Source organism: Tinamus guttatus, unplaced genomic scaffold (genome assembly GCF_059628265.1).
Source record: "Tinamus guttatus ecotype Peru unplaced genomic scaffold, ASM5962826v1 Tinamus_guttatus_pri_ptg000247l, whole genome shotgun sequence".
Taxonomy (NCBI): Eukaryota; Metazoa; Chordata; class Aves; order Tinamiformes; family Tinamidae; genus Tinamus; species Tinamus guttatus.
This window is the reverse complement of record NW_028288781.1, coordinates 7621491-7643825: the sequence shown is the minus strand read 5'-3', so window position 1 is coordinate 7643825 and position 22335 is coordinate 7621491. Positions and strand designations below refer to the sequence as shown.

Sequence of the window (22335 nt, the reverse complement as noted above, 5' to 3'; positions counted from 1 at the left end):
GCTGCAGGGCCGCTGCCCGCGCGCAGAGCCGAGCCGAGCCGAGCCGAGCCGAGCCGCGCCCGGCACGGCGCGACGCACCCGCGCCCCGGTACCTGGAGCGCCGCGGCGCGAGGCGAGCTCGGAGCTCGGAGGCGCGGAGCGGCGCGGAGCGGCGCGGAGCGGCGCGGAGCGGGCGGCGTGCGCGGGGCACGGCCGGGCGGAGCCGCGCGCGCTCGCCGGTACCGGGGCGGAGCGGGGGGCGGGCCGGGGCGGGCCGAGCAGCGGGCGGTGCCGCCGGGAGCCGCTGCCGAGCCCCGCGGGCCGCCCCGGCCCCCGCGCCCATCACCGTCCCCGCCGGCCTCCCGGGGCGCCGGGCAGCACGTGCCAAGGGCAGGGCGCCCGGTCCCCGCCGCTGCGCCCCGCGCCCCTCCGGGCCTCGAGCCCCTCCGCCCGGCCTGCCGCGGCCCCGGCTCCCCGGCGCGACACCGGCCCCAGCCGCGGCAGAAGCGCCGCCGGGCGGGACGGCCGAGGCCCTCCCTGCAGCGGCCGGGCCGGGCCGGGCCGGGCCGGGCCGGTCCTGGCACGAGGTGCGGGAGCCCGGGAGCCAGCGCAGCTCTGCCGCGCGGGGCCATCGCCGGCGCCTGCAGCCTCCGGGCGGGTTTCCCTGCGCCGCGCTGCCCCACTGGCTCCGTTCCCACATACGCACCAGCTGAGCTGCATCCGTATGTGCAGCAGCACCCGGCTGCGTGCTCTTCTGTAATGCAATTTAAATGTAAATACAGCTTCCCGGGAACAAGGGGGAACAGCAGTGCTGGGATCACCCGAGCCTCATCCTGCAGCGCCAGAACAGCAGATTTCAGAGCAGAGCTAAGCAGAGTCCACAGGGGATGGGACCTCTGGGCAAGATCCTGTCCCACTTCCCTGGCTTCCTGCCATGGGTCTGGGTGACCTCTGCACGTGCAGAATGTCCCCAGACCTCTGGCAAAGGTGCATACTGTGCAGCAGCGCAGCCCAGCCAGCCCCACAGTGCACAGCTCCTCAGCGTGGGGCCAGCCCCATGGCACAGCATCTAGCCCCAAGGCACAGCACCCAGCCCCATGGCACAGCACCCAGCCCCACGGCACAGCATCTAGCCCCACGGCACAGCACCCATCTCTGCGCCTGACGCTGTCCCCGCAGCACCGAGCCCCAGGTGCGCAGGCGGGATGCGAGCTGGACGCTGTGTGCAGGGCGCACGAGCCAGCTGCCCCGTGCGCAGGGTCACCCCATGGCCGAGTGTCACCACCGCCGGTCCCACTTCCCACCAGGGCTGTTCCCCTGGCCCCTGTGAAGCCGCTGGGGGCAGCGCAGCAGCCCCGAGCCAGGAGCGCTGGAGGACCCTGCACACTGGGGCTCCTGCTGCCCGCACGGTGCCTCGTGCTGCTCTTGTCCCGCCAGCTGCTGCGTGTCCCTGGTCTGTGACAGGCTCCTGGTGTGGCTGGCACAGGCCTGGCCGCAGCGACCTCCAGGCGCTCAGCGTGGCCAGCCCGGGTGCCGGCGCCGCTCTGGGCCCTCTCCAGCGCCTTTCCCTCCCCAGAGCCACTACGTGGCCTGCATGACGGCCATGCTCAGCCAGATGGATGCAGAGCACTACAGCTCCTACATCGCAGCCTTCCCCTCCCGGCCCGAGCTCATGGTGAGTGTCCTGGCAGTGCTCGGTGCCGCACTCCCCATGGGATGCACACACCTCTGCGTGCTGCCCCCGCTGCGCTGCCCCCGCTGCGCTGCCCCCGCTGCGCTGCATCCCGCTGCGCTGCATCCCGCTGCGCTGCCCCCGCTGCGCTGCATCCCTCTCGGCCTCGACGAGGCTCTCACTGCGGGCAGCCAGGGCTGCTCCTGGTCCTGTGCACAGCACCGCCTGGCACAGAGCCCAGCACGGAGCCCGGCGCTGACGCCTCCTCCCTCCCTGCAGGACTTCCTCATGGAGACCTTCATCCTCTTCAAGGACCTCATCGGCAAGTCCGTGTACCCCTCGGACTGGGTGGTGATGAACATGGTGCAGAACCGGTGAGGAGTGGGGCAGGCCGGGCTGGGCCAGGCTGCCGCGGGGCTCCTGCTCCAGCCCCATGGCTGCTCGCTCCGCAGGGAGTTCCTGCGCGCCATCAACCACTTTGCAGCCACCCTCAGGGAGACCTTCCTGCAGCAGAGCAGCTTTGAGCTGCAGGTGAGAGCCGCACTGGACAGCGGTGCCCCACGGCGCCCGGTCCTGCTGCCCGTGCCCCATGGCAAGGAGGGTCAGGGCTGCCCCCTCCCCGTGCCACCCTGCATCCCCATCTTCCCCCATCCCTGGCTTCCGCATCCCCCCGCTCCCACGTGCCCAGCTCCCACCTCCCAACCATGCTTTCCTTGCAGCTTTGGAACAACTACTTCCACCTGGCTGTGGCTTTCCTGACCCAGGACTCCCTGCAGCTGGAGAACTTCTCCCAGGCCAAGCGCACCAGCATCCTGGCCAAGTGAGGCACCCTGGCACCCCCGCAGCCCCTGGTGCTGCCATGTCCTGGGGCCGGGGGTCCTGGGAGGCTTCCAGCAGTGCCTGGGGTGGGAGGAGTGATGCTAACCAAGCCATCCCGGCAGGTACGGGGACATGCGAGCCACGATCGGTGCTGCCATCCGGGACATGTGGTACAACCTCGGTGAGCCGGCGCGCGGCCTGTGGCGCTCCGTGCCGAGGCTCTGCCAGGCCCGCGTGCCTGCTGCCACCCCGGCACTGCCTCTGCAGGGGCAGGCGCTGCGGGGTTGGGTGGCACCAAGCCGGCCCGTGCACGTGGTTGTGCAAACCTGCGGGTGTGCGAGCGTGTGAGCCCAGGGTGTGCAAACTTGTGGGTGTGCGAGCGTGCGAGCCCAGGGCGTGCAGGCGTGCGGGTGTGCAAGGCTGTGGCGCATTCCAGTGTGAGAAATGTAGGGGCTGCAGGCATGGGCGCCTGCAGACATGCAAGCTGCTGGGCAGCAGCCGCAGGGTGCAGCTCTGCAGACGCACAGGCCTCGGGACGTGTGAGCTGCGGCTCTGCGAAGCGGCACCGCTGCCGCCAGCCTCCCTCCCTTCACCGCGGCTGCACGCTCTGCCCCGGTGCTCTGCCCTCGCTCCTGCCGCCCCAGGTCACCGCAAGATCGAGTTCATCCCCGCCATGGTGGGCCCCATCCTGGAGATGACGCTGGTGCCGGAGCTGGAGCTGCGCAGATCTACCATCCCCATCTTCTTCGACATGATGCTCTGCGAGTACCAGCTGACCGAGAGCTTCAGCCGCGTGAGCGCCGCCGTGTCCCGCTGGACCGGCCCTTTGGCAGGGACGGGGGCGCCTCAGCCCCGTCCCCCTCCCAGGCAGCGGGATGTGGGGCTGCCGCAGGGAGGGACGAGGACATGGGGACACGGGACAAGGCCACACACGGGGGATGGAGGATGGGGATGAGGCCAGCGGGTGGGAGCTAGTGGGCACAAGGCCTTGGGGTGACACAGAGGACCCCCGGGCAGAGGGGATGGAGACCTTGGGTCACGCAGCAGGATGATTCGCAGGGGGAGGCCTGGGTAACCCCCCCGCTCCCTTCGCAGTTTGAGGACGAGATCCTGCGCAAGCTGGACAGCGAGGTGGAGGGCGGCCGGGGCGACGAGCAGTACAAGCAGCTCTTCGAGAGCATGTGAGCGCCAGCCGGCCCCGCTCCGCCCGTCCTGCCCCAGGCCCTGCCCCGCTGTGCCCGTCGCAGCCCCGGGTGCAGGGAGGCTCCCGCGTGCCCGATGGGGCCAGGAGCAGCGTCCCTGGCGCCGCCTCCTCCCCAGCTGCGTGGGGGGCCGGGCTGGGGCCGGGGGGTGCAGTGACACCCGCCGCCTCCCCCCAGCCTGCTCGAGTGCTGCCGCGGGCACCCCGAGCTGGCCGAGCCCGGGGAGAACTTCGTGGCGCTGGTGACGGGGCTCCTGGAGCGGCTCCTCGACTACCGGGCCGTGATGAACGACGAGAACAAAACCTACAGCATGAGCTGCACCGTCAACCTCCTGGTGGGTCCCTGCTCTGCCCCAGGCCCCGCGCGGCCCCACGCGCCCCAGACACCCCGGGGTCCTAATGCAGCAGAGTCCTGTCCCTGGGTCCATGGTGCCCTGTGTCCCCCGGATCCCACAGTGTCCCATGTCCCAGAGCATCCCCAAGGACTGGTGCTAGAGGCACCAGCCCTCCCTGTCCTGTGGAGGCTCCACGGAGCCGCTCCTGGTCTGTGGGGGCTCCTGCAGGACCCACTGCCAAGGGTGACCCCGTCCCCACGCCGGGACGGGTCCCGCAGCGCCCTCATCCCCGAACCACATCCCCAGACCCTCTGATCCCCCTCTGCTCCCCCCAGAACTTCTACAAGGAGATCGACCGCCAGGCCATGTACATCAGGTGAGGCAGCCCCACACGTCCCATGGCAGCCCAGGCGCCCACGCGGCACCGCGGCTCAGGGTCCCCTGCACCACCTGCCTGCGCCCGCAGGTACCTCTACAAGCTCAAGGACCTGCACGTGAGCTACGAGAACTACACCGAGGGAGCCTACACGCTGCTGCTGCACGCGCGGCTCCTCAAGGTGCGCGTGGGGACGCGGGGACGCTGCGCACGGGTCCCCGGCTCAGTGTAACATGGGTCCCATGGCCTCTGCACAGTGGTCGGATGAGCCGAACGTGGCCCCCATGCAGGGCTCGCACAGCCCCAGCTTGCACACCCAGCGGCAGCTGAAGGAGGCTCTCTACAACCAGATCATCAGCTACTTCGACCAGGGCAAGGTGCGCAGCGCATGTACAGAGCAGGCGGGCACCGTGCGGGCTGCAGGATGCATACGGAGCGGGATGCATGCAGAGCGGGGTGCAGGTGGAGCAGGGTGCATGTGGAGCAGGGCACCTGTAGAGGTGAGCGTGACCCGTGCAGCAGGTTGCACATGGAGCAGGGTGTATGCAGAGGACGCTGCATGCAGAGGTGAGCATGACCCCTGCAGCAGGACGCACATGGAGCAGGGTGCGAGCAGGGTGGGTGAGCACAGCCCATGGATCCTGACACGCGGAGCAGGGTGCACTCTCAGAAGGGAGCACAGGGAGCAGGCGAGCGTGGGCCACAGAATGGAGTGCACATGGAGCACAGGGTTCCCCCCAGGAGCAGATGGTTTCCCCTGGGAGCAGCCCGTGCTCCCTCCCTGCCCCGGCTCCCGACTCCGCCGCGGTGAGAGCCGGGCCCTGGCCCTGCGCTGGGTTTTGCAGATGTGGGAGGAGGCCATCCACATCTGCAAGGAGCTGGCGGAGCAGTACGAGAGCGAGATCTTCGACTACGAGATGCTGAGTGACATCCTGGTGAGCCGCGGGGCCGGGCAGGGCGGCAGGACGGGGCCATCGCGCAGCCCTGCTGCCCTGCAGCCCCGCTGTGTCCCTGCAGCAGCGGGAAGCCAAGTTCTACGAGAAGATCCTCAAGGTGCTGCGGCCCAGCCCCGACTACTTCGCTGTGGGCTACTACGGACAGGGCTTCCCCACCTTCCTGCGGGTGAGCAGCAGCAGGGAGACGCCAGCCCCGCTCCAGAGAGCGGGGACGGTCCCTGGGCAGGAGCTCCCAGAGCGGGGCGCAGCGCGGCCGCCTCGTCCCTGGTTCCATGCGGCTGCATCGCCCCGGTGCAGCGGTGCCAACGCTGCGCTCTTTGCACCCTGGCACCTGCAGGGCTCTCGCGGGAGCCCCGTGCCCTGTCCGAGTCCCTGATGTGATAAAGGCACGAGGGGGAGCCAGGAAGGTGCTGCCCCCGGCTGCTCCTCCTCTCCTGCACCCGCGAAGGGGCCCGCGTTTGTCTGGGATGTGGTGTCCCCCGGAGTGGTGCTGCCAGGGTCAGCGTGGGGCAACTGTGACCACCCTCCCCGCAGAATAAGGTCTTCATCTACCGGGGCAAGGAGTACGAGCGCCGGGAGGACTTCGAGATGCGGCTGCTCAGCCCCTTCCCCAACGCTGAGAAGCTGAAGAGCACGTCACCTCCCGGGCAGGACGTCACCGCCTCGCCGGGGCAGTGTATCCTCGCCGGGAGGGAGGGCCGGGAGGGAGGGCCGTCACCTCTCAGCTCCCCGGCGCTGTCCCCATGCGGTCCCCATCCCTGTCTGCATCCCCATCCCCGTCTGCATCCCCATCCCCGTCTGCGTCCCCATCCCCATCCATGTCTCTGCATGGTCCCTGTCCCCATCCCCATCCCCGCGCTTCCTGCGGCTCCTTCACTCCCGCAGACATCCAGTGCTTCACGGTGCAGCCGGTGGAGGAAGCCAAGGTGCGGTTCAAGGACAGGAGCATCCTGGAGCAGATCACCAAGTGGGTGCCGCGCTGGGGCGGGCGCCGGGTGCCTCCCCGCTGTGGGGCACCCCCAACGCTCCCCTCCCGGTAGCTTCTACAAGGCCAACCACGTCCAGAGCTTCAGCTACTCACGGCCCTTCCAGAAGGGCCCCAAGGACCCTGACAACGAGTTTGCCGTGAGTGTCACCGCTGGAGCCCTGGATGGGACCAGGAGGGTGACGGGGGGGCAGGCAGGAGATGGGGGGACCCAGCCCGTGCCATGGGAGGTGGGGGCTCTGCGCCATGGGACGGCCGGAGCCCTGAGCAGGGCTGGGGGAGCCTCGTGGTGGGCGCTGCCCCGGGGCCGGTGCCGCCACATCCCGGGGGACAGCAGTGGGGACGCGGCGCGCGGGGGACGCGGCGCGGACGGCTGCCCTCCTCCCGCAGACCATGTGGATCGAGCGCACCACGTTCACCACGGCGTACCCGCTGCCCGGCATCCTGCGCTGGTTCGCCGTCACCTCCACGGCCACGGTGAGCGCGCGGCTCCGTCCCCGCTGCGGGGCAGCTGCCGCGGCACCGGCCCCATCCCGTGCTCCCTGCGCAGACCATCATCAGCCCCCTGGAAAACGCCATTGAGACCATGACGAGAACCAACGAGAAGATCCTGAGCGAGATCAACCGGCACCAGAACGACCCCAGCCTCCCGGTCAACCCGCTCTCCATGCTGCTCAACGGCATCGTGGACCCTGCCGTCATGGGCGGCTTCGCCAAGTACGAGACGGTGAGGCCGGGCGGACACGCGGGCAGGCGCGCGGGCGGCGCGTGGCCGTGCCGCGGCGCTGAGCCGCTGGCGCACAGGCCTTCTTCCAGGCGTCCTACCTGCGGGAGCACCCCGAGGACCAGGCCAGCGTGGAGAGGCTCAAGGACCTCATCGCCTGGCAGGTGGGACCGCGGCCTCCGGGCGCCGGCGCTCCCGGCACGGAGCCGCTGCGACCGTGTCCTCCCCGCAGACGCCGCTGCTGGCCGAGGGCATCCGCATCCACGGGCGGAAGGTGCCGGAGGACCTGCGGCCTTTCCACGAGCGCATGGAGCAGTGCTTCGAGCAGCTGCGCGCCAAGGTGGAGAGCCAGTACGGCGTGCGGGAGATGGTGAGCGTGGGTCTCGCTGCGGGGGGGACGCGGGACGCTGCAGGGTCCCCGTGGCCACGGTGGCTCCGGGACGGCTCCCGGCTCCTCCCAGATCTCCCTCGAGGACCGTCGAGGAGGACGACCCCGGTCGGTGGCCTGGGCCCCTGAGTGGGAGCGGCTGAGCCGCGCTGCCGACAGGCAAGTGCCGCGGTGCGGAGCAGCCCTGTCTCGCGCAGGGCCCCGCGCATCGCGGCGGCCTGGCAGGGCTCCCGCGGCCGCAGCTCACGCTGCACCGGCACCCGCAGCGCCGAGGCCACCCCGACCCCCCGGCCCGTCGTGCGCGGCCCCGAGGGCGAGGAGCGCCGCAGCGAGCGCAAGGAGAACCGCTCGAGCACCTTCTTCGGGCAGCGGTGGCAGGAGCGGCGCCAGTCCGTCTCGGAGCCCCTGGAGCCCAAGGTGCCGCCAGGGCCGGGGGCGCAGGGCCCTGCGCCGCCCCGGCCGCGGTGCTGAGCAGCCTCCTGCCGCAGGACGAGAGGCAGAGACCCTCCCGCAACATGAGCGAGAGCAGCGCGGGCGGCCTCGAGGGGCGGCCCCCAGGGAGCAGGGAGGCCGCCGGAGCACAGCCCGGCGCCGCAGGTAGCGCAGCCCCCGCCAGCCCCCCAGCGCTGCCGCCCCATCGGGATGCGCCGCTGCTCCGCGCCGGCAGCGGAGCCGGCCGCTTCCGCGCGCGCCCCTGGGCCAGGCGGCCGCCGCAGCGGGGCCCGCGCTCCCCTTGCAGCCGCTCGCGCCGTGGGGCCAGGACAGGCGCCTGCTGACCCCGTGTCCCCCCCAGGGCTGTCCCTGTCCCCCACCGGCTTCGGAGGCCGCGTGAAGAGCGCCAGCAAAGCGCTGCCGCCGCCGCGCAGGATCAGCCCCTCCGTGTACGAGACCTTCCTGGAGCCGGGCGAGGCGGCGAGCGGCACCAAGGTACCCCGGCCCCGCGCACACACCGGGCTGCCCCCCAGCTCTGCGCTGCCCCCATCACCGTGCTGCCTCCCTGCCCTCAGGCACCCGCGTCGCCCACATCGGAGGGGAACAAGGGGCTGAAGCTGCCGCCGCCGCCGCCACCCAAGTCCAAGCGGATGTCACAGCTCTGAGGCTGGGGGGATGGCGACCGCGGTGCCGCTCTCCTGGCCCCCATGGCGCCTTCCTGCTGGACGAGCCCCCCTGCTGCTGCAGCCACAGCGCCCGCGCCGGGCTCCCCACATCCCAACCAGCTCCCCGTGCCCCCAACCAGCTCCCCAGATCCCAACCGGCTCCCCGCGGCCCCGACCCCGTGCCCAAACCACACCATGTTCCCATCCCTTGGTGGCTGCAGTTGCAGCAGGGAAAGAGCCCTCCTCCCCAGCACCCCGAGGAGAGGACAGGGACAGGAGGGCTCTGTGTGCCACCTGCCCCGGCCGATGCTGCCCCAGAGCCGCCGCTGTGACGCTCGGTGCCTCCATGGCCTCGCAATAAAGCTCTAGCCCAGCTGCCGCGGTGGGGCTGTCGTTCCCGCGCTTGGGCCCTGTGCAAAGCAGTGCTCGAGCCCGGAGCGGCTGCCCCACGGACACGCGCTCCGCTCGGAGCGGCGGCCGCCCTTTATTGACGCGCGGCCGCGGCGCCCGCAGCAGCGCCCGCAGCCAGGGCGGGCAGCGCGGGGCCCCGCTGCAGGGACGGGCCCTGCTCCCCCTGCGGGGAGGGGACGGGGACAGGGCCCCTCGGGCCACGAGCACCAGCGCCCGGGGCAGACGGGCCCCTCTGCGCAGCGCGGGGCGCAGGAGCGGCCGTCGCGCTGTGCCCGCTCCTCACAGCCGGTTTGCCGAGGAGGCTGCCAGCCGCTTCCCAATGTAGATCCTGGCGGGAGAGGCGGGAAGGCGCCGCTCTGAGCCGGGCGAGGCCAAAGGAAGGGCCCAGCCATGGCTGCGGAGCCCCGCGCGGGCCGGAGCTGCTGCCGGCCCCGCACTCACCCCAGCCCCAGCGTGAGCAGGTGGCTGAGCAGCAGCGAGGGCACGAAGAGCAGCAGCAGCTCCGAGCTGAAGAGCCGCTTCTTCCCGGCCACGGCGCCGCCGGGCAGGCTCCAGAGCGGCGGCTGCGGGGAGCAGGGCAGCACCCTGCGGGGCAGCGCGTGAGGCGGCGCAGGGGGGCACGGCCTGGGCGCGGGGGGCACGGGCCTTACGTGGGCGGCAGGCGGGCACCGGCCCAGGCGAGGGAGCCGGGCAGGCGGCCCCGGTGCTCGGGCAGGTCCGGCCGTGACGGGGGCAGGTCTGGCTGCAGAGGCGGCCGGCGGTGGCTCTGGCCGGGCTGGTGCTGCCCAGAGGGCCGGAGCCGCTGGCCCAGTGCGGCAGCGCCGGTGTCACCCCGGGCTGGAAGGCTCGTCGCGGGCAGGGGGCTGCGAAGGCCAGGGCGGTGTCACGGGGCTGCAGCGTCCCGGGCCGTGTCCCGCAGCAGGAGGCCTCACCTGTGGGGCTCCACGTCCAGCTGCGCCTCCAGCAGCATCCGCTCCACGTCAGCGGGGCGGGACGAGAAGCACCGGGGCCCGGGGCACCCCGCGCCGCGCAGCTCCACGCGGGAGCCTGTGGGGACGGCCGGCTCGAGCGGACACCGCGTCCGGGACCCGGCAGACCCCGGCGCGGGGCTCCCCGCCGCACCCACCCCCCTCCCGCCCCGACGCCCCCCGCACCCCCGGCCGGACCCCCCCGCACCGTCGTCGCCGCCGGCCGCCATGGCCCCTCGGGTCGCCGCGCGCTCCGCGCCGCCCGGCCCCCGCGCGCCCGTCACGTGACGCTCGCGAGCCCCCATGTAAATAGAACCCCCGGCCCCGGCACCACGGCCCTTAAAGCGGCAACGGCCGGGCTGGCGGGCCCCGCGCGGCGCCGCCCGGCCCGGCAGCCGGTGGGTGCCGCGCGGCGGCGCCGGGCGCGTTGCCCCTTTAAGCGGCGCCTACGTGCGCGGGGAGGCGCGGGCGGCGGCCGGGCGCGTGCAGAGCAGCACGGAGCCGGGCGGCGCGGCCCCGCCCCCTCCCAGCCCCGCCCCCACGGCGCAGAGCCACTCGTGCGCAGGCACCGCCCTTTATTGCGGCCCCGCCCCCTCCCGGCCCTGGCCCCGCCCCCTCCCGGCCCTGGCCCCGCCCCCTCCGGGCCCTGGCCCCGCCCCCACGGCGCAGAGCCACTCGTGCGCAGGCACCGCTCTTTATTGCGGCCGCGCCCGGCGCCGCCGCCGCTCCCAGGGGCTGCCGCCTCCGCGCGCCGCCCCCTGCTTCTCGGTGAACCTCCTGTGGGAGAAAAGCGGCGTCAGGCGGCCCGGCCGGGCCCGGCCCCGCGCGCTGCCGGCATCCCCGCCGCCGAGGGGAACGGGACGGCCCTGCCGCTCTTGGACACGCTCCCGCCCACACTGCTGCTGCAGCCGGAGCTGCTTCTCACTGCAAACTCGTCTGGGGCTTTGGAAAGGTTTGGGCAGCCCGGCAGGCAGAGAAGGCTGTCCCCAGGGAGCCCCAGGCCACACAGAGCTGCTGCCCAGACAGGGCGAGCAGAGCACAAGGGCACGGCTGCGCCAAACTAGCCACACACGTCTCCCGCCACCAACGGCACCGGCTTTGGGTTGGAGACAGGGAAGGAGTCAGATTCTGTGGTCGGGGCTTCTAACACTCTCATGCTCAAACCATGTGGGCAGCAGGGCCCAGGCAGGCCCTGCTCAGGAAGGCACTGAATCTCCCTGCTTCACAAACGCTCTCCCTGGAGTCACCAGAATACCCGGAAAGGGATACGGATGGTTGGAATGGCGCTGAGCACGGCGCCCGGGGCAGCTAAGCCTCGCGCCCGTTCAGAGGAGGCACTTGCAGCGCGCTCAGAGACGAGCAGGAGCTCGGCCCTGAAGCGGCGCTGGGAAACGTAGGGGCGCAGCGACACTGCCAGGCTCCCGTGCCGGCCACCTGCGCTCATGGCGTCCCGAGCTGAACTAGCCCCAAGGGCTGTAGGAAAAAACACAGCCCTGAGCAGAGAGCCTCCTTCGAGCTCCAAGCGACAGAGTTGGGCCACCCCAAACTTCCGAGACACACACCTGTTCTCACACCTCGGACAGTAAGGATGTCCTTTCTTTGCAGTAAGCATCAGGAATAAAATCGCCTTTCTCCGATTTTCTTAAGGCCTCCCTTCTTGAAGAAGTATAGAGGCCACCATCCTATAGCAAGCCAGAAGACCCCCAGGAAAGGGTGCAGAAGATCCATGTACAGAGGAGAAACTCAAAGCGTGGGGTGGCCACAGGGGGACTGGGCCACCTTCCCTTTGCTGCTGAGCAGGCCATGGCAGCGTGGGCCTCCTGCCACCTCTGCGCTCGTGTGTCACGACTGCAGACAGCCTGACTCCTCTGTGCCACAGGACTGCCCCGAGATACGTCCCTACACTGCAGTGATCTCAGAACAGACCTGTTTAAATTCCTGGTGGCCAAGAGCCACCCGCAGTCATTAGGAGTAGCCCTTTAGGAATGTGCGCTAGGACGTGCCCAGCTTTAACTCCCAAACATAGAAACTTCCTAGACTTTTCACAGTAGAAAAAAACGGACAGAATGCCAAACACTCGCAAGGTTTAACAGATCCATGAAACCTCACCACCTTCTCCCCAGATTCCTGGGGTGTCCCAGACAAAGTTCATAGCTGCAGCTGCCCTTGGCAAGACACAGGCTCTCCCTGAGCAAAAGGCACTCGCAGCTCCTCTGGGCACACAGGCCTGGCCAAGGAGGCTGCTGGAGGGCAGAATTTCTCACCTTCACCCAGTGCCTCTGGGGAACCTGCCTCGAAAGGCTCACGGTGCTGTCGAGTAAGCAGGGACCAAAGCCCCGGCAGAGCGGAGGGGGTCTGTGCAGAAGGGCCATCGCCCCGCACGACTCGTCTCTCCAGGGCCAGCAGCCCAGCTGTGCACCTCGCCAGCACAGGCACTGCCGCGTTACCAGCGACCGGAGCGCTGCCCGGGTCAGCCTGGCCTCATGCACAGACTCTGCTAGCTCCAAAACCACCTTCTGAAGCATCTCCCAGGGAGTCGGCCAGGCCCACCTGGAGAACACGCAGGCACTGAGAAACCATCGTTCCCGCCAGCCACTTATTCCACCGAGTAGCCCATTTCCTTTTCAGGACTCCCTGAGTAAAGTCTGTCCGGCAACAATTCCCATCTGTTGGTTACTATTCTGCTTTTCTCTGAGAGATGAAAGAGCCTTTCTGCACCTGGTCCCTTTCCCCATAAGGATAATTGTACAAATTCAACTGTCTCATTTACAGCACAGCAAGTTAACAGACTTCACTTGCCTCAGATTTATACCGCTGTTCCAATATTTACTCTGAATTTTCAGGATCTTTTCCAAATGAAACACACACCAGAAATGGACACTTGCCTTATCAAACCATACACAGATGTCAAAATCACTCCCTGTTTCTTGTTACCATTCCATACCTATGCAGAGGCAAATTAATCGCACTACCACTGCTGCCAAGCATCAGACTTCTTTCCCCAAAGGAATGGTCCACAGCATCAACACTAACCTAATCTATCCATAGCCCCACAGTGACTTTTATCGGTCAAATCTGCAACATCAAAGAACAAAATCATGTCTTCTGATAAGCCCTATGACCCAAAAGCTGTGTTTCTGACAAAACAGCTTCTACCTAGTCCCCAAACCAAAAGATTAGTGACAAGACAGGAGAAAGAGCATTTCCCAAGAATGACAGGGGACTCTGTCATAGGGAGGAATGAAACAGAGACAAATATCTGTCACCTTTTAACCACAACTTGCTGCCTCAGCCCCACTGCTTTGTGCCAGAAGAGACAGCTAGGAGGAAAGGCGACAAAGGGAGGGCTGAGCCTTGCCTGGGGCGTACCCTGGTTCTACTGGGGACAGCTGGGGACTTGGGATGAGGTATGGGTTGACTCTCACCTCCTGGCATAGTCGTAGAGTGCTCGTTTCCGCTCCTGCAAGGACAGATGCCGCTCCACAGGGGACTTTGCAAAATGCTTTGTACCTGGCTGGAAGGGAAAGGACAAAAAAAAATCAGAAGAGAATCAAATAAAATCCAGAGACCTCTGTATTGGCCCCAAAAGCAGCCAGCAGGCCAAGTCAGCCTGAGTTTAAGGTTTTCTGCTCCTGTGAGGTCAGGCCGTGCTCTGGCTGCAAGCCCTCCGAGCAGGGGGGACACCACAACCCCCGGCGTACCTTGGAGGAAGGCACCGCTAGGGAGCCCTGGAAGGCAGAAGCTGCTGCAGCCTGGGAGGTAGACGGGGCAGGCAGGTCTGTGGTAGTCTCCTTACTTTCAGGGAAGAAGGACACTCTCCCCTCCAGCAAGTTGGCAATGGTGGTATCCACACAACCGGTCTGGGCTGCAGGACACAAAGGATCTGTTAAAGAAGCAGCAGCCCCCATCCTTGCAGCAGAGACCAGGCTTCTGCTTTCAGGTCTCACCTGGTACAAAAGGTAGCCCTGTGTCCCCGCTAAGAGCTCAGGCACTTACCCAGGTCTGTCGTGATGACCTCCAGAGGCACGTGAGGCAGCACCTCCTTGACCCGCTGTGCCATTGCTGTGACCTGCACATCCTCGGGAGCGGAGGAGCCAGCACCAGCCAAGCTGGAAGGCACCCTGGGCCTGGCTGCCAGGGATGGGGCTGCAAAAGGAAACACAGAGGCCACGTGAGGGTTGCCACAAAACACACAGCCTTCAAGTTGCCACAGCTATGCTTTCTCTAGTTTGGTGGGATAAGAGAGCAGGATCTCCTGCACGCTGCATCCTGCATGTGCCTGGGAGCAGAGGCCCTCTTGCCTCCAACCAAGCTACACCCCACTGCCCAGAGCCCAGTCCCCAAGGGGATGTCTGGACCAGGGGACCTGTCTTCTCCTCTCCCTCCAAGTGCAGACTGCAGCCTCCCCAGAGGGAAGGTGTAAGCGGTTGCTCCACAGTCAGGGAGCAACCTAGGCCACATACCCGGGGCAAAGGGGAGAAGTGACGTGTGTCGCAGTCTCTTCATGTGCTCAGCTTTATCTGCTGCAGTGAGCCGTGTGGATACCACACCCAGCTCCACGGCTAAGAGCTGTGGAGACACAGAGAAGAGTCACATGTACATGACAACCCACGCACGACCCAGGCATTCCCATCTCGTACAGGAGCAGAGCTGGTGCATGGGCCTGCCACCACGAGGGGCAAAAAGGCCAGGAACTGGTTTGTCCAGAGCGTCAGTGACAAATGATTTCAGTGTTGCATGGAGCACGGAAAAGACCAGGAGTTTGCAATGTCATCCTGCCACAACAGGCTGACGGGGAGATGCAAGATCTTTGGCACGGGAGCTATGAGATAACCAGCACCGGAAGGAAAGTTGGAGAAACAATCACCATTTCATTTGTAATGTTACGGAAGGTGGGTTCTTACTGCGAAAAGTTTGGACTAGATGAGGAGAGCCTCTCAGAAAGGATAATGGGCTGTTGCAAATAAGCCATAGAAGAACTGGATATCACATGGGGCAATAAACATGGGCCAGAGCTCCCACGCTGCAAACACACCCATCTGGAAATGCCCTGCTTACACCCCGCCTCTCCTCTGCGGCCATCCCAAGTTGAGGTTACCCTGTACCTCCCTCTCCCACAGCATCCTCCTACCTCCTGAACTCGGAGCGCAAAATCTTCACTCAGTTCTTCAGCTCGTCTGGGGACAGACGGCATCCACCTGAATGGGGACAAGAGCACTGGGCTGGCTGCTTGGAAGGCTGCTGCAGAGCCAGCCCCACCTCGGGATGACCAGGGAGGCGGCACCGTCCCCACCTCCGCTCTCCCTGCTCACCAGATCTCTTCCTACAAGAGGAGAGTCAAACCTCACCGCTCACTTGCGGAAGCAGGGCAGAGGCATAGCTCAGAAGACAAAACTGGCTCACCTGATCTTAAACAGCACTCAAGGATAACATGCAAAATATCCCCTGACGAAGTTCCCAAGAGGCCCCAAAGGAGGGGACATTGTCATGCACATGACAACAGAACACAGATCAGCGGGACTCAAGCTAGATCTAGACATGGCCTGAGGAAAGCTAACGCACAAACTTCTCCTTGCTGAAACAGCCCCCTGCTACATCCATAGTAGAAAGAATCTGTCCAAGCCCCTTCCATTGCCCACAGTCCCTTATTACACCAAAGCTGCTCAGCCAGTTTGGGCTCGCCAGGGCCCAAGGAAGGTTCTGAACCACCCCTGCAATTCACTGGGGAGTGCAATGGACAGAAGACAGAAGAGTGAACTGCCTGCAGGGAAACACCCATGGGATCTGAGCAACCCTGGTGTGAATCACAGCAGAGGAACTAGCATCAAAAATACACTGGGCAAACTTGAGACAAAAGCCCCAAGAGACTCTTCTTCACCAGCTGGAAGCAGGAGCTACGAGTCCTCTCCACTTCAGAAGCTGGCTGTAAGCATCTGGCTTGGACCAAATAATGCTGAACAGAGCCACGCTGAGATACCACAGTGCATGCACACACCAGCACGTACAGAATGTTGGTTGCAGTGCAAGCAGGCAAAAATGTCAGGCCCTCTACCCACCCTAGTCCCTACCCCAAATGAGAGAGAGAGGGAGATAGTACCTTACTTGATAAACTGTGAAGGGAACAAAGAAGGTCCAGAGAAGCTCTGCAATCCAGGAGGAGTCGGCCACACTCTAGGGAGGAAAGGACAGTAAGACCACGGCCCAGGCGCGACAGCGGCCAGGCCATTGGGGAGGCGGCGCGTGAATCAGCCACAGCAGTAACAGACACACAGAGATGGCGGGACCGGCAAGAGGGGACAGCAAATCCAGAGCACAGAGGAGAAGCCCCACGGCAGATCCATCTCCACTAGTTCCTCCAAGGCAGGGCAAGGGAGTCGAAGTTTTCACCGCTTTAAGTTGCATTTCCTCCCACAGAGAGGGCAAAACTTCCCTTTCCCCTGGGCTCCGTTAAAGCTGGCGTTTAGGAAGAGTTGAAAAGCAGCCTGGAGCCTATGATCCCCCTTGGCATCACAAACACTCCTCATTCCTGGGGTCCACCACAGCAGCGGAGTTCTGTGGCCTCCGGGATCCTGGTTGCTGTTGTAGTGGGAACAAGAAACTCTTACTAGACATGATTCAGATCACACCTATCCCCAACAGAACAGCTGTCCTCGTGGGAACAGCCTGTGCAACATCTCAACTCTCACGCACTCTTTCTTATTTCCTAACGGGTTGCACTGTGGAGTTTTAAATAACTTTTCTTTGAACAAGAAACATTAAAAGTGACCCATGTTTTATTACTTTCTTTTCTAAAGACTAGTAAATAACATTTTCTCTGAGAAATAAGATGATGTTTGGCCAGAAAATGGAGGCTAAGCACTGGAACGCGGGCTCACAGCTTAGGGAATCTCCATTCCTCTTAACTGGATACAGCCCCGAGTAGCTTGATCAAACGCTAGGCCAACTGAGCAAAAAGCTGAACTAGAGACCTCCAGAGATCCCTTCCAACTTACTTTTTCAACGATTCTAACAATTTTTCTATTGGATGGTCACTGAATGGATGGTTCTTTCTAGGATTTTTCTAATTCGTTATTCTAATTCTTTTATTCTGTATGCGACCAAGCTTCCCACAAGCCATGGAGAACACGTCTCAGGATCTAGGCAGCAACGTGGCTGCCTCAGCTTCCACTAGAAGGGACTTCCTCCTGCACCAGACGGACGGCTCCAGGACAGGCTCCCACCTGATTTACCCAAGGCTTGGAGAAAGGCAATATGAATGAGAAAAGCCTGGAAACCACAGCTACCAAAACTAACACAAAGAAGCCTCACCTCCTGGATCTGAAGCAAATGAGACATCTAAGAGACCCGATGACAAACACCTTCCAACAACCACTGATTCCAACAACCACTCCCTAAAGCGACACTGGTGCGTGCCACAAAACAAACAATTTAGCTTAGAAACAACTTCTGGAGTTAGATTAGGTCATCTGAGGCTGTATCTAGTCGACACACGAATATCTCTGAGAAAAATTTGGCAACTTCCCAGGTTCCTGTCTCACTTAATCCTTTTTTTTTTTTCTTATAGAAGATCAGAATCTCTTGTGCTGCAGTTTGTGATCGTTGCACCCCAACATTTCACACCACATCCCCAAAAAGGGACCAGCTCTATCTTCCCTTCTGCCTCACATTGGGTGCTGGAATAGAGGAGCAAGACCCACCTTCGCTTGCTCCTCTCTAGGGGAAGCAAAGGGGGTGCCTTCAGTCACACACTCTGCACTCCAGCCCCTCGGCTGCCCCAGCAGGGCCCACGGGGCGCCCTGTGCCCGCTCACATCTCGCCTGCCCTGGGCAGCCCCACATTGGACACTGCACTTCAGCTGCGGCCTCTCCAGCCCCACTGAGGGGGCAGCAAGCGCTTCCGTGGGCCTGCGGGCTCCCACTTGGCTAGTACAGCCCAGCCCTGGGCACCACGACCCGGCTCCCGCGCACCCTGCCCACCAGGCACCCGCCCAGGGCCCTTCCACACAACTCTGCTTTCCAGCCTGCTCCCCAGCTTACTCCATTCCGCACATCCAGGACTCTGCACTGCTTCCCACGACCCTCATGAGCTTCACGAAGCTGCATCAGGAGCTACCGCAAAGCCCAGTGTGCCCATGCCTGGAAGCTGAGGAGCCAAGTCAAGCCCGAGAGTGCCAGGAAGCAAGATGTGATCCACAGTGCGGATGGGAGAGCTTGGCACCTGCTCCAAGGCTTTGTCCTCTGGACTCAGAGAAAATGCCTCCCAAGGCCAAGTTTGGTACTTTGTTCAGCGCTGCCTCTGCTACATGTTAGACCTATCTAAGAAAGGCTGCTGGGAAGCACTGATTGGCAGTGTCCCATCTCCACTCCTGGAAAGCTTCTCATGATTCAGAATTACCCAAGAAACTCAACAGAATTTATTTAGCCAAATACGCACAAAGGCAAAAAAAAAAAAAAAAAACCTGCTTGATTGCTGAAGGACAAGAGGTGATTATACCCAAAAAGGTCTGCACTTGGGTGCACTCTGTTCTCTCATCACTCACGAAGAAAAGCTGTACAAATGCAAAGATTTCCCTACAACCTGTCACATCACAGCACACTTTTCAGAGGAGCCAAACCATATAAATAAAACATATTAATTATGAATAATCAAGAAAATGACAAGTTTCCCCTTTCTCTGGTGGGGTCATTCAAAAATTGAAAGTATTCTATTAGGAAACTTCACCTTAATTCAAAACTAAACTTGTGTAGTATAGACATCTAATCTTAGCACTCGCCAAAACTGCCGTGTGCTGTCAGGAAAAACAAAAACAAAGAATTCTTCACTCTTAAATCTCTTCTCCAAGAAGCAAACAGCACAGTGATCTCTGCCTTATCTCTGATAAGCTGCTTAAGCCAAGTACTTTCACGTCTTATTCTCCAGATTCTGCATCCTGCTTATGGCCTTCTTGAGCTCCCGCTAATTAAGTCCTCTCTAGGGAACGCCACACACTGGGGACCCCAGAACTCCCCACAATATTTTTGCAACAGTTCTCACCATCACAGCACACACGGTTCACACCATGTCCCTCACTACAGCAGGTATTACCCTTGTTGTGCACCCACTGACAACCCTAGTCTAGCAAGTAACAGCAATTCCCTGGCAGCTCATCCTGACACTGGTAGCAACTTTTCAATCACTCAGTCTCTAAAAGGCAGTTTCCTCCCTCCAAAATCCCTGCATCAGTTTTGGTTCTTTACCGGCCTTACAGCTGCATTTACTAATATGCATTTTGTTGGACTGAGACCATTCAACCAGGCAGTTCAGATCACTCTCAGCATTCCAGCTCATTCAATTCTCATTAACACAAACTTTACCAACAAGGATCTTAATACCGTCACCTAGAGCACCAACGAAAGCACTAAATAGTGCTACACAAAGAACTAATTCCTAACATAACCTCACTTTAAAAACACCAACTTTATGATAATTTTATTGTGGACAGTGATGTTGGGTGACCTGCTGGTAAGCAGCTTGAAACATATTGAATGTGTCCTATTACCTTAAAAAGCTGCACCACAGGAAATCAGCTAAAATGCCTGACAAATATTAAATGCAAGTTTCTTTTAATCCGTTAGATTCAGAAATCACATCAAGAATACACAGATACTCAATGAAATCATATTCTATAAACGAGCTGAGAACCAATTCATTTAACCTATTTAACAGTGTGCATATTATCATGATGAACTTTGCTGCTTTTCTCAGTCTGCTCTTGCATCACATTACATATCTGCACTTGGGGGACACGAGTTCAAGTCTCTAACCTAGAAAGCCTTACATAACTTTTGACACGTCATTCGATCTCCAAGGCAACTGGAATTACTCCTTCCAAACCCTTTAAAACACGAGGAGAGGGGCACAGCAAAACTGCAGTCACGTAAGCCACGCGGTGTGTCGCTGCACAGCCCGGCCACAAGGAAGTTTATCAAAATTGCCAGTGTAATTGAAGGAATATTGCTTTAGCCAGCTGAAGCTCCCAAGGAAATGTGCTTGAGAAGAGAATACCCGGGTTAACGCTGGGAAGTCAGACCTTGTGATGACAAGAAAAAGCAGCAGCCTGCAATAGCCATGAGCTTCAAAGCAGAAGCAAAATTAATCCTGTTGCCAAGACCCTCACAGACTGCACGCTTGCAGAGCATCTCTTTGCTCTAAGCCCCCAGACTCACCACAGTGATCAAAGGTCTCTGAACTTGCAGGGCAACTGGCTGTACCATATCCATGATCGAGAATGGCCAAGAGCTGCAAAGGAGGAATTCAGCGATGAAGGACCCCGGAGCCAGCGCCAGCCCCCGCGGAGACGCCCGTCTCTGTCACCTGAAGCGCAGTAAACCCACTCGCCCGTTGGTGGCGGCCTCCTCGGGGAAGAGCAGCAGCGGCACGTTTCCTTCCTGGGAGGAATAAATCCTCAGGGAATCCACCAGCTCCGCCCGGCTTCCCGCTGCTCCCAGCTCCAGGAACCCTCGTGACCAGCAGATGAAGCCAGGAGCACCATTCAGCGCAGGCTGCAAGAGAATAAAGAGCAAGCAGAGGTGCCTTCTTGTCCACCCTTCAACGCAAGAAAACGTGCCTGTTTATCAGCAAAAACTTCTCTAGGGGTTCAGCAAACAAATGCTAAAAATTCTAGTAGCCAAGAAGTTGTTACTGTTGGACTTCAGTAACCACTTGGGTCCCACTTGCCTTGGAATTTGATTCCTGATCTCCAGCTCAGATTGTACCTTGTCTATCTGAGGAACAAGTTCTCTCCCTGCCTTGGCTTACAGTGATAAGTTCCTGATATGCTTGGTGAAAGATACATTAGCTCTGAAATTTGCTCTTCCCTAGATAAGGACCAAATCTACTGTCCCTGAACACACAGAATCAAGTAACACTCAGACACATTTGGAGACCACTGGCTGAATTCCACGCACAAGGAATTTCACGACGGCTCCAGACGGCTGCACAACCCCCCGGTGCTGCGGCCCTGCCAGGCAGCCGCGGCCGCCGCAGCTTCCTGCGCAGGGGCAGCGAGCGGCAGCCAGAGAAAACCCCGCAGCCAGCCCTGCTTACAACGGGATCTACTTAAAATGCCAGAAAAACACACAGATGCTCGAATTTGCCCACTCTCCTTTAATAAATGCAGGCCCCAGCCGAACCCTGCCTTTTCTGTTTCTGCCCACCCTATTTCTGGCTCTCAGAGAGAGCCCAAGAGCAGGAGACCAAGGTACAAAAAGGGAGCCCAAGGCAAGGCGCAGGGCCAGAGGCATCTGCCAGAGGGTGGTTCTTGCCCTGGGCCAAGGAGCAGGCCCAGGGCAAGAACCACCCTCTGGCAGATGCCTCTATTTGCCCCTCTGTGGAAGAGGCCTCAGCCCCGCACGCCCCTGCTGCGAGATCAGCTCACCGTGTTACACGAGGTCAGGAGGTTGATGACGTTGTGATCGAAGTGCGTCACGTGGTTGGCGATGTACACCCTCACGCTGCCGTCACGAAGCCGCGGGTCGTTTTGCCGCACAAACAAGCCCAGAACCGAGCACATGACACGCACAATAAATCTGGAAGGGGAAAAGGGGGTTCCTCAAGTGCTGCAGTCTGAGCCACTGCAAAATTAAACATCCAGCAAACAAACAATACACCTAGGAATCCAGGTGAACTGGTCCTACACAGTCCTACGCATTGGGAATGAACAGGTAGAGATGCCCAGGGCAGGAACAGCTGGGGAGCTGCAGCTGAGGGCTGCCTACAGAGTATGAAACAGGTGGGGGCAGCGGGATATCCAGCAGCCCGGCTGTTTACCAGTCCCCAAGCACCCAGGAGCAGGCGCCAGCCTCGGCCCTGGCAGAGAAGGTGCTTCCAGCTCCCCGCGGAGTGGAGCGGGGCGGCTGGGCCGGCCTCCCGCGGGCACACGCACCGTCGCAGCAGGCTGTCGGGCAGGGCGCAGCTGAGCAGGAAGACGTGGACGCCGATGAAGAGGCGCAGGACGAGCAGGCAGAGCCCCACGGGCGCGTAGAGCAGCAGGGCCAGCAGCAGGAACCCGTCGGTCGGAAACCTGCAGGCCAAGGAGCAGCGCGCGGCTGGGGAGGCGCGAGGGGGCCGGGCCCCCTGGGCCAGGGCCTCCCCGCAACCTCCCGGGGAGCTTTCGCCCCACGACGGCCCCGGCACGTGGCTCCCGCCCCAGGCCCGCCCGTGGCACCAGCTCTCACCGGTGCGAGTCGAAGAGCCGCTCGGGGCCCGGCGCCGCCGGAGGCTCCATCCTCGCCCGCACGCAGCGCCTCAGCGACACCCGCCACCCGCCGCCATCTTCCCCCGGCCGCCCGCCCGCGCGGGGCAGCCTGGGAGGCGGGGCCGCCTCCCGGCGTGCACCGCGGCGCGGCCCGCGGCGGGACTACAGCTCCCAGCGCGCCCCGCGGCG

The 22335-nt window shown here is 62.7% G+C and overlaps 2 protein-coding genes across 2 annotated transcripts in view; one reads left to right on the top strand and one right to left on the bottom strand.

The window, feature by feature from the left end:
* LOC104575977 (dedicator of cytokinesis protein 2) overlaps positions 1–8532 on the top strand; it is a 35719-nt gene extending 27187 nt beyond the window's left edge. Inside the window, exons 28-52 of the mRNA XM_088526491.1 lie at positions 1556–1654; positions 1931–2025; positions 2104–2182; positions 2371–2471; positions 2593–2651; positions 3115–3263; positions 3566–3651; positions 3850–4006; positions 4342–4382; positions 4473–4563; positions 4640–4759; positions 5228–5317; positions 5400–5504; positions 5873–6014; positions 6224–6305; positions 6379–6463; positions 6714–6800; positions 6874–7050; positions 7128–7211; positions 7280–7417; positions 7509–7594; positions 7702–7852; positions 7924–8032; positions 8229–8362; positions 8443–8532. Coding sequence (XP_088382617.1) covers positions 1556–1654; positions 1931–2025; positions 2104–2182; positions 2371–2471; positions 2593–2651; positions 3115–3263; positions 3566–3651; positions 3850–4006; positions 4342–4382; positions 4473–4563; positions 4640–4759; positions 5228–5317; positions 5400–5504; positions 5873–6014; positions 6224–6305; positions 6379–6463; positions 6714–6800; positions 6874–7050; positions 7128–7211; positions 7280–7417; positions 7509–7594; positions 7702–7852; positions 7924–8032; positions 8229–8362; positions 8443–8532 — 2637 coding nt within the window. The remainder of the gene's footprint in view (positions 1–1555; positions 1655–1930; positions 2026–2103; positions 2183–2370; positions 2472–2592; positions 2652–3114; positions 3264–3565; positions 3652–3849; positions 4007–4341; positions 4383–4472; positions 4564–4639; positions 4760–5227; positions 5318–5399; positions 5505–5872; positions 6015–6223; positions 6306–6378; positions 6464–6713; positions 6801–6873; positions 7051–7127; positions 7212–7279; positions 7418–7508; positions 7595–7701; positions 7853–7923; positions 8033–8228; positions 8363–8442) is intronic.
* A 662-nt stretch (positions 8533–9194) lies between these two features.
* AUP1 (AUP1 lipid droplet regulating VLDL assembly factor) lies at positions 9195–22212 on the bottom strand. Its single transcript, XM_088526490.1, has 14 exons — positions 22127–22212; positions 21835–21972; positions 21328–21478; positions 20265–20452; positions 20117–20189; positions 16009–16082; positions 15043–15109; positions 14375–14480; positions 13908–14057; positions 13613–13776; positions 13335–13425; positions 9876–9990; positions 9385–9567; positions 9195–9271 (listed from the first exon to the last, which is right to left on the bottom strand). The coding sequence occupies exons 1-14, from the start codon at positions 22174–22176 to the stop codon at positions 9223–9225; spliced, it is 1599 nt and encodes a 532-aa protein (XP_088382616.1). The 5' UTR covers positions 22177–22212; the 3' UTR covers positions 9195–9222.
* Positions 22213–22335: the final 123 nt, after the last annotated feature.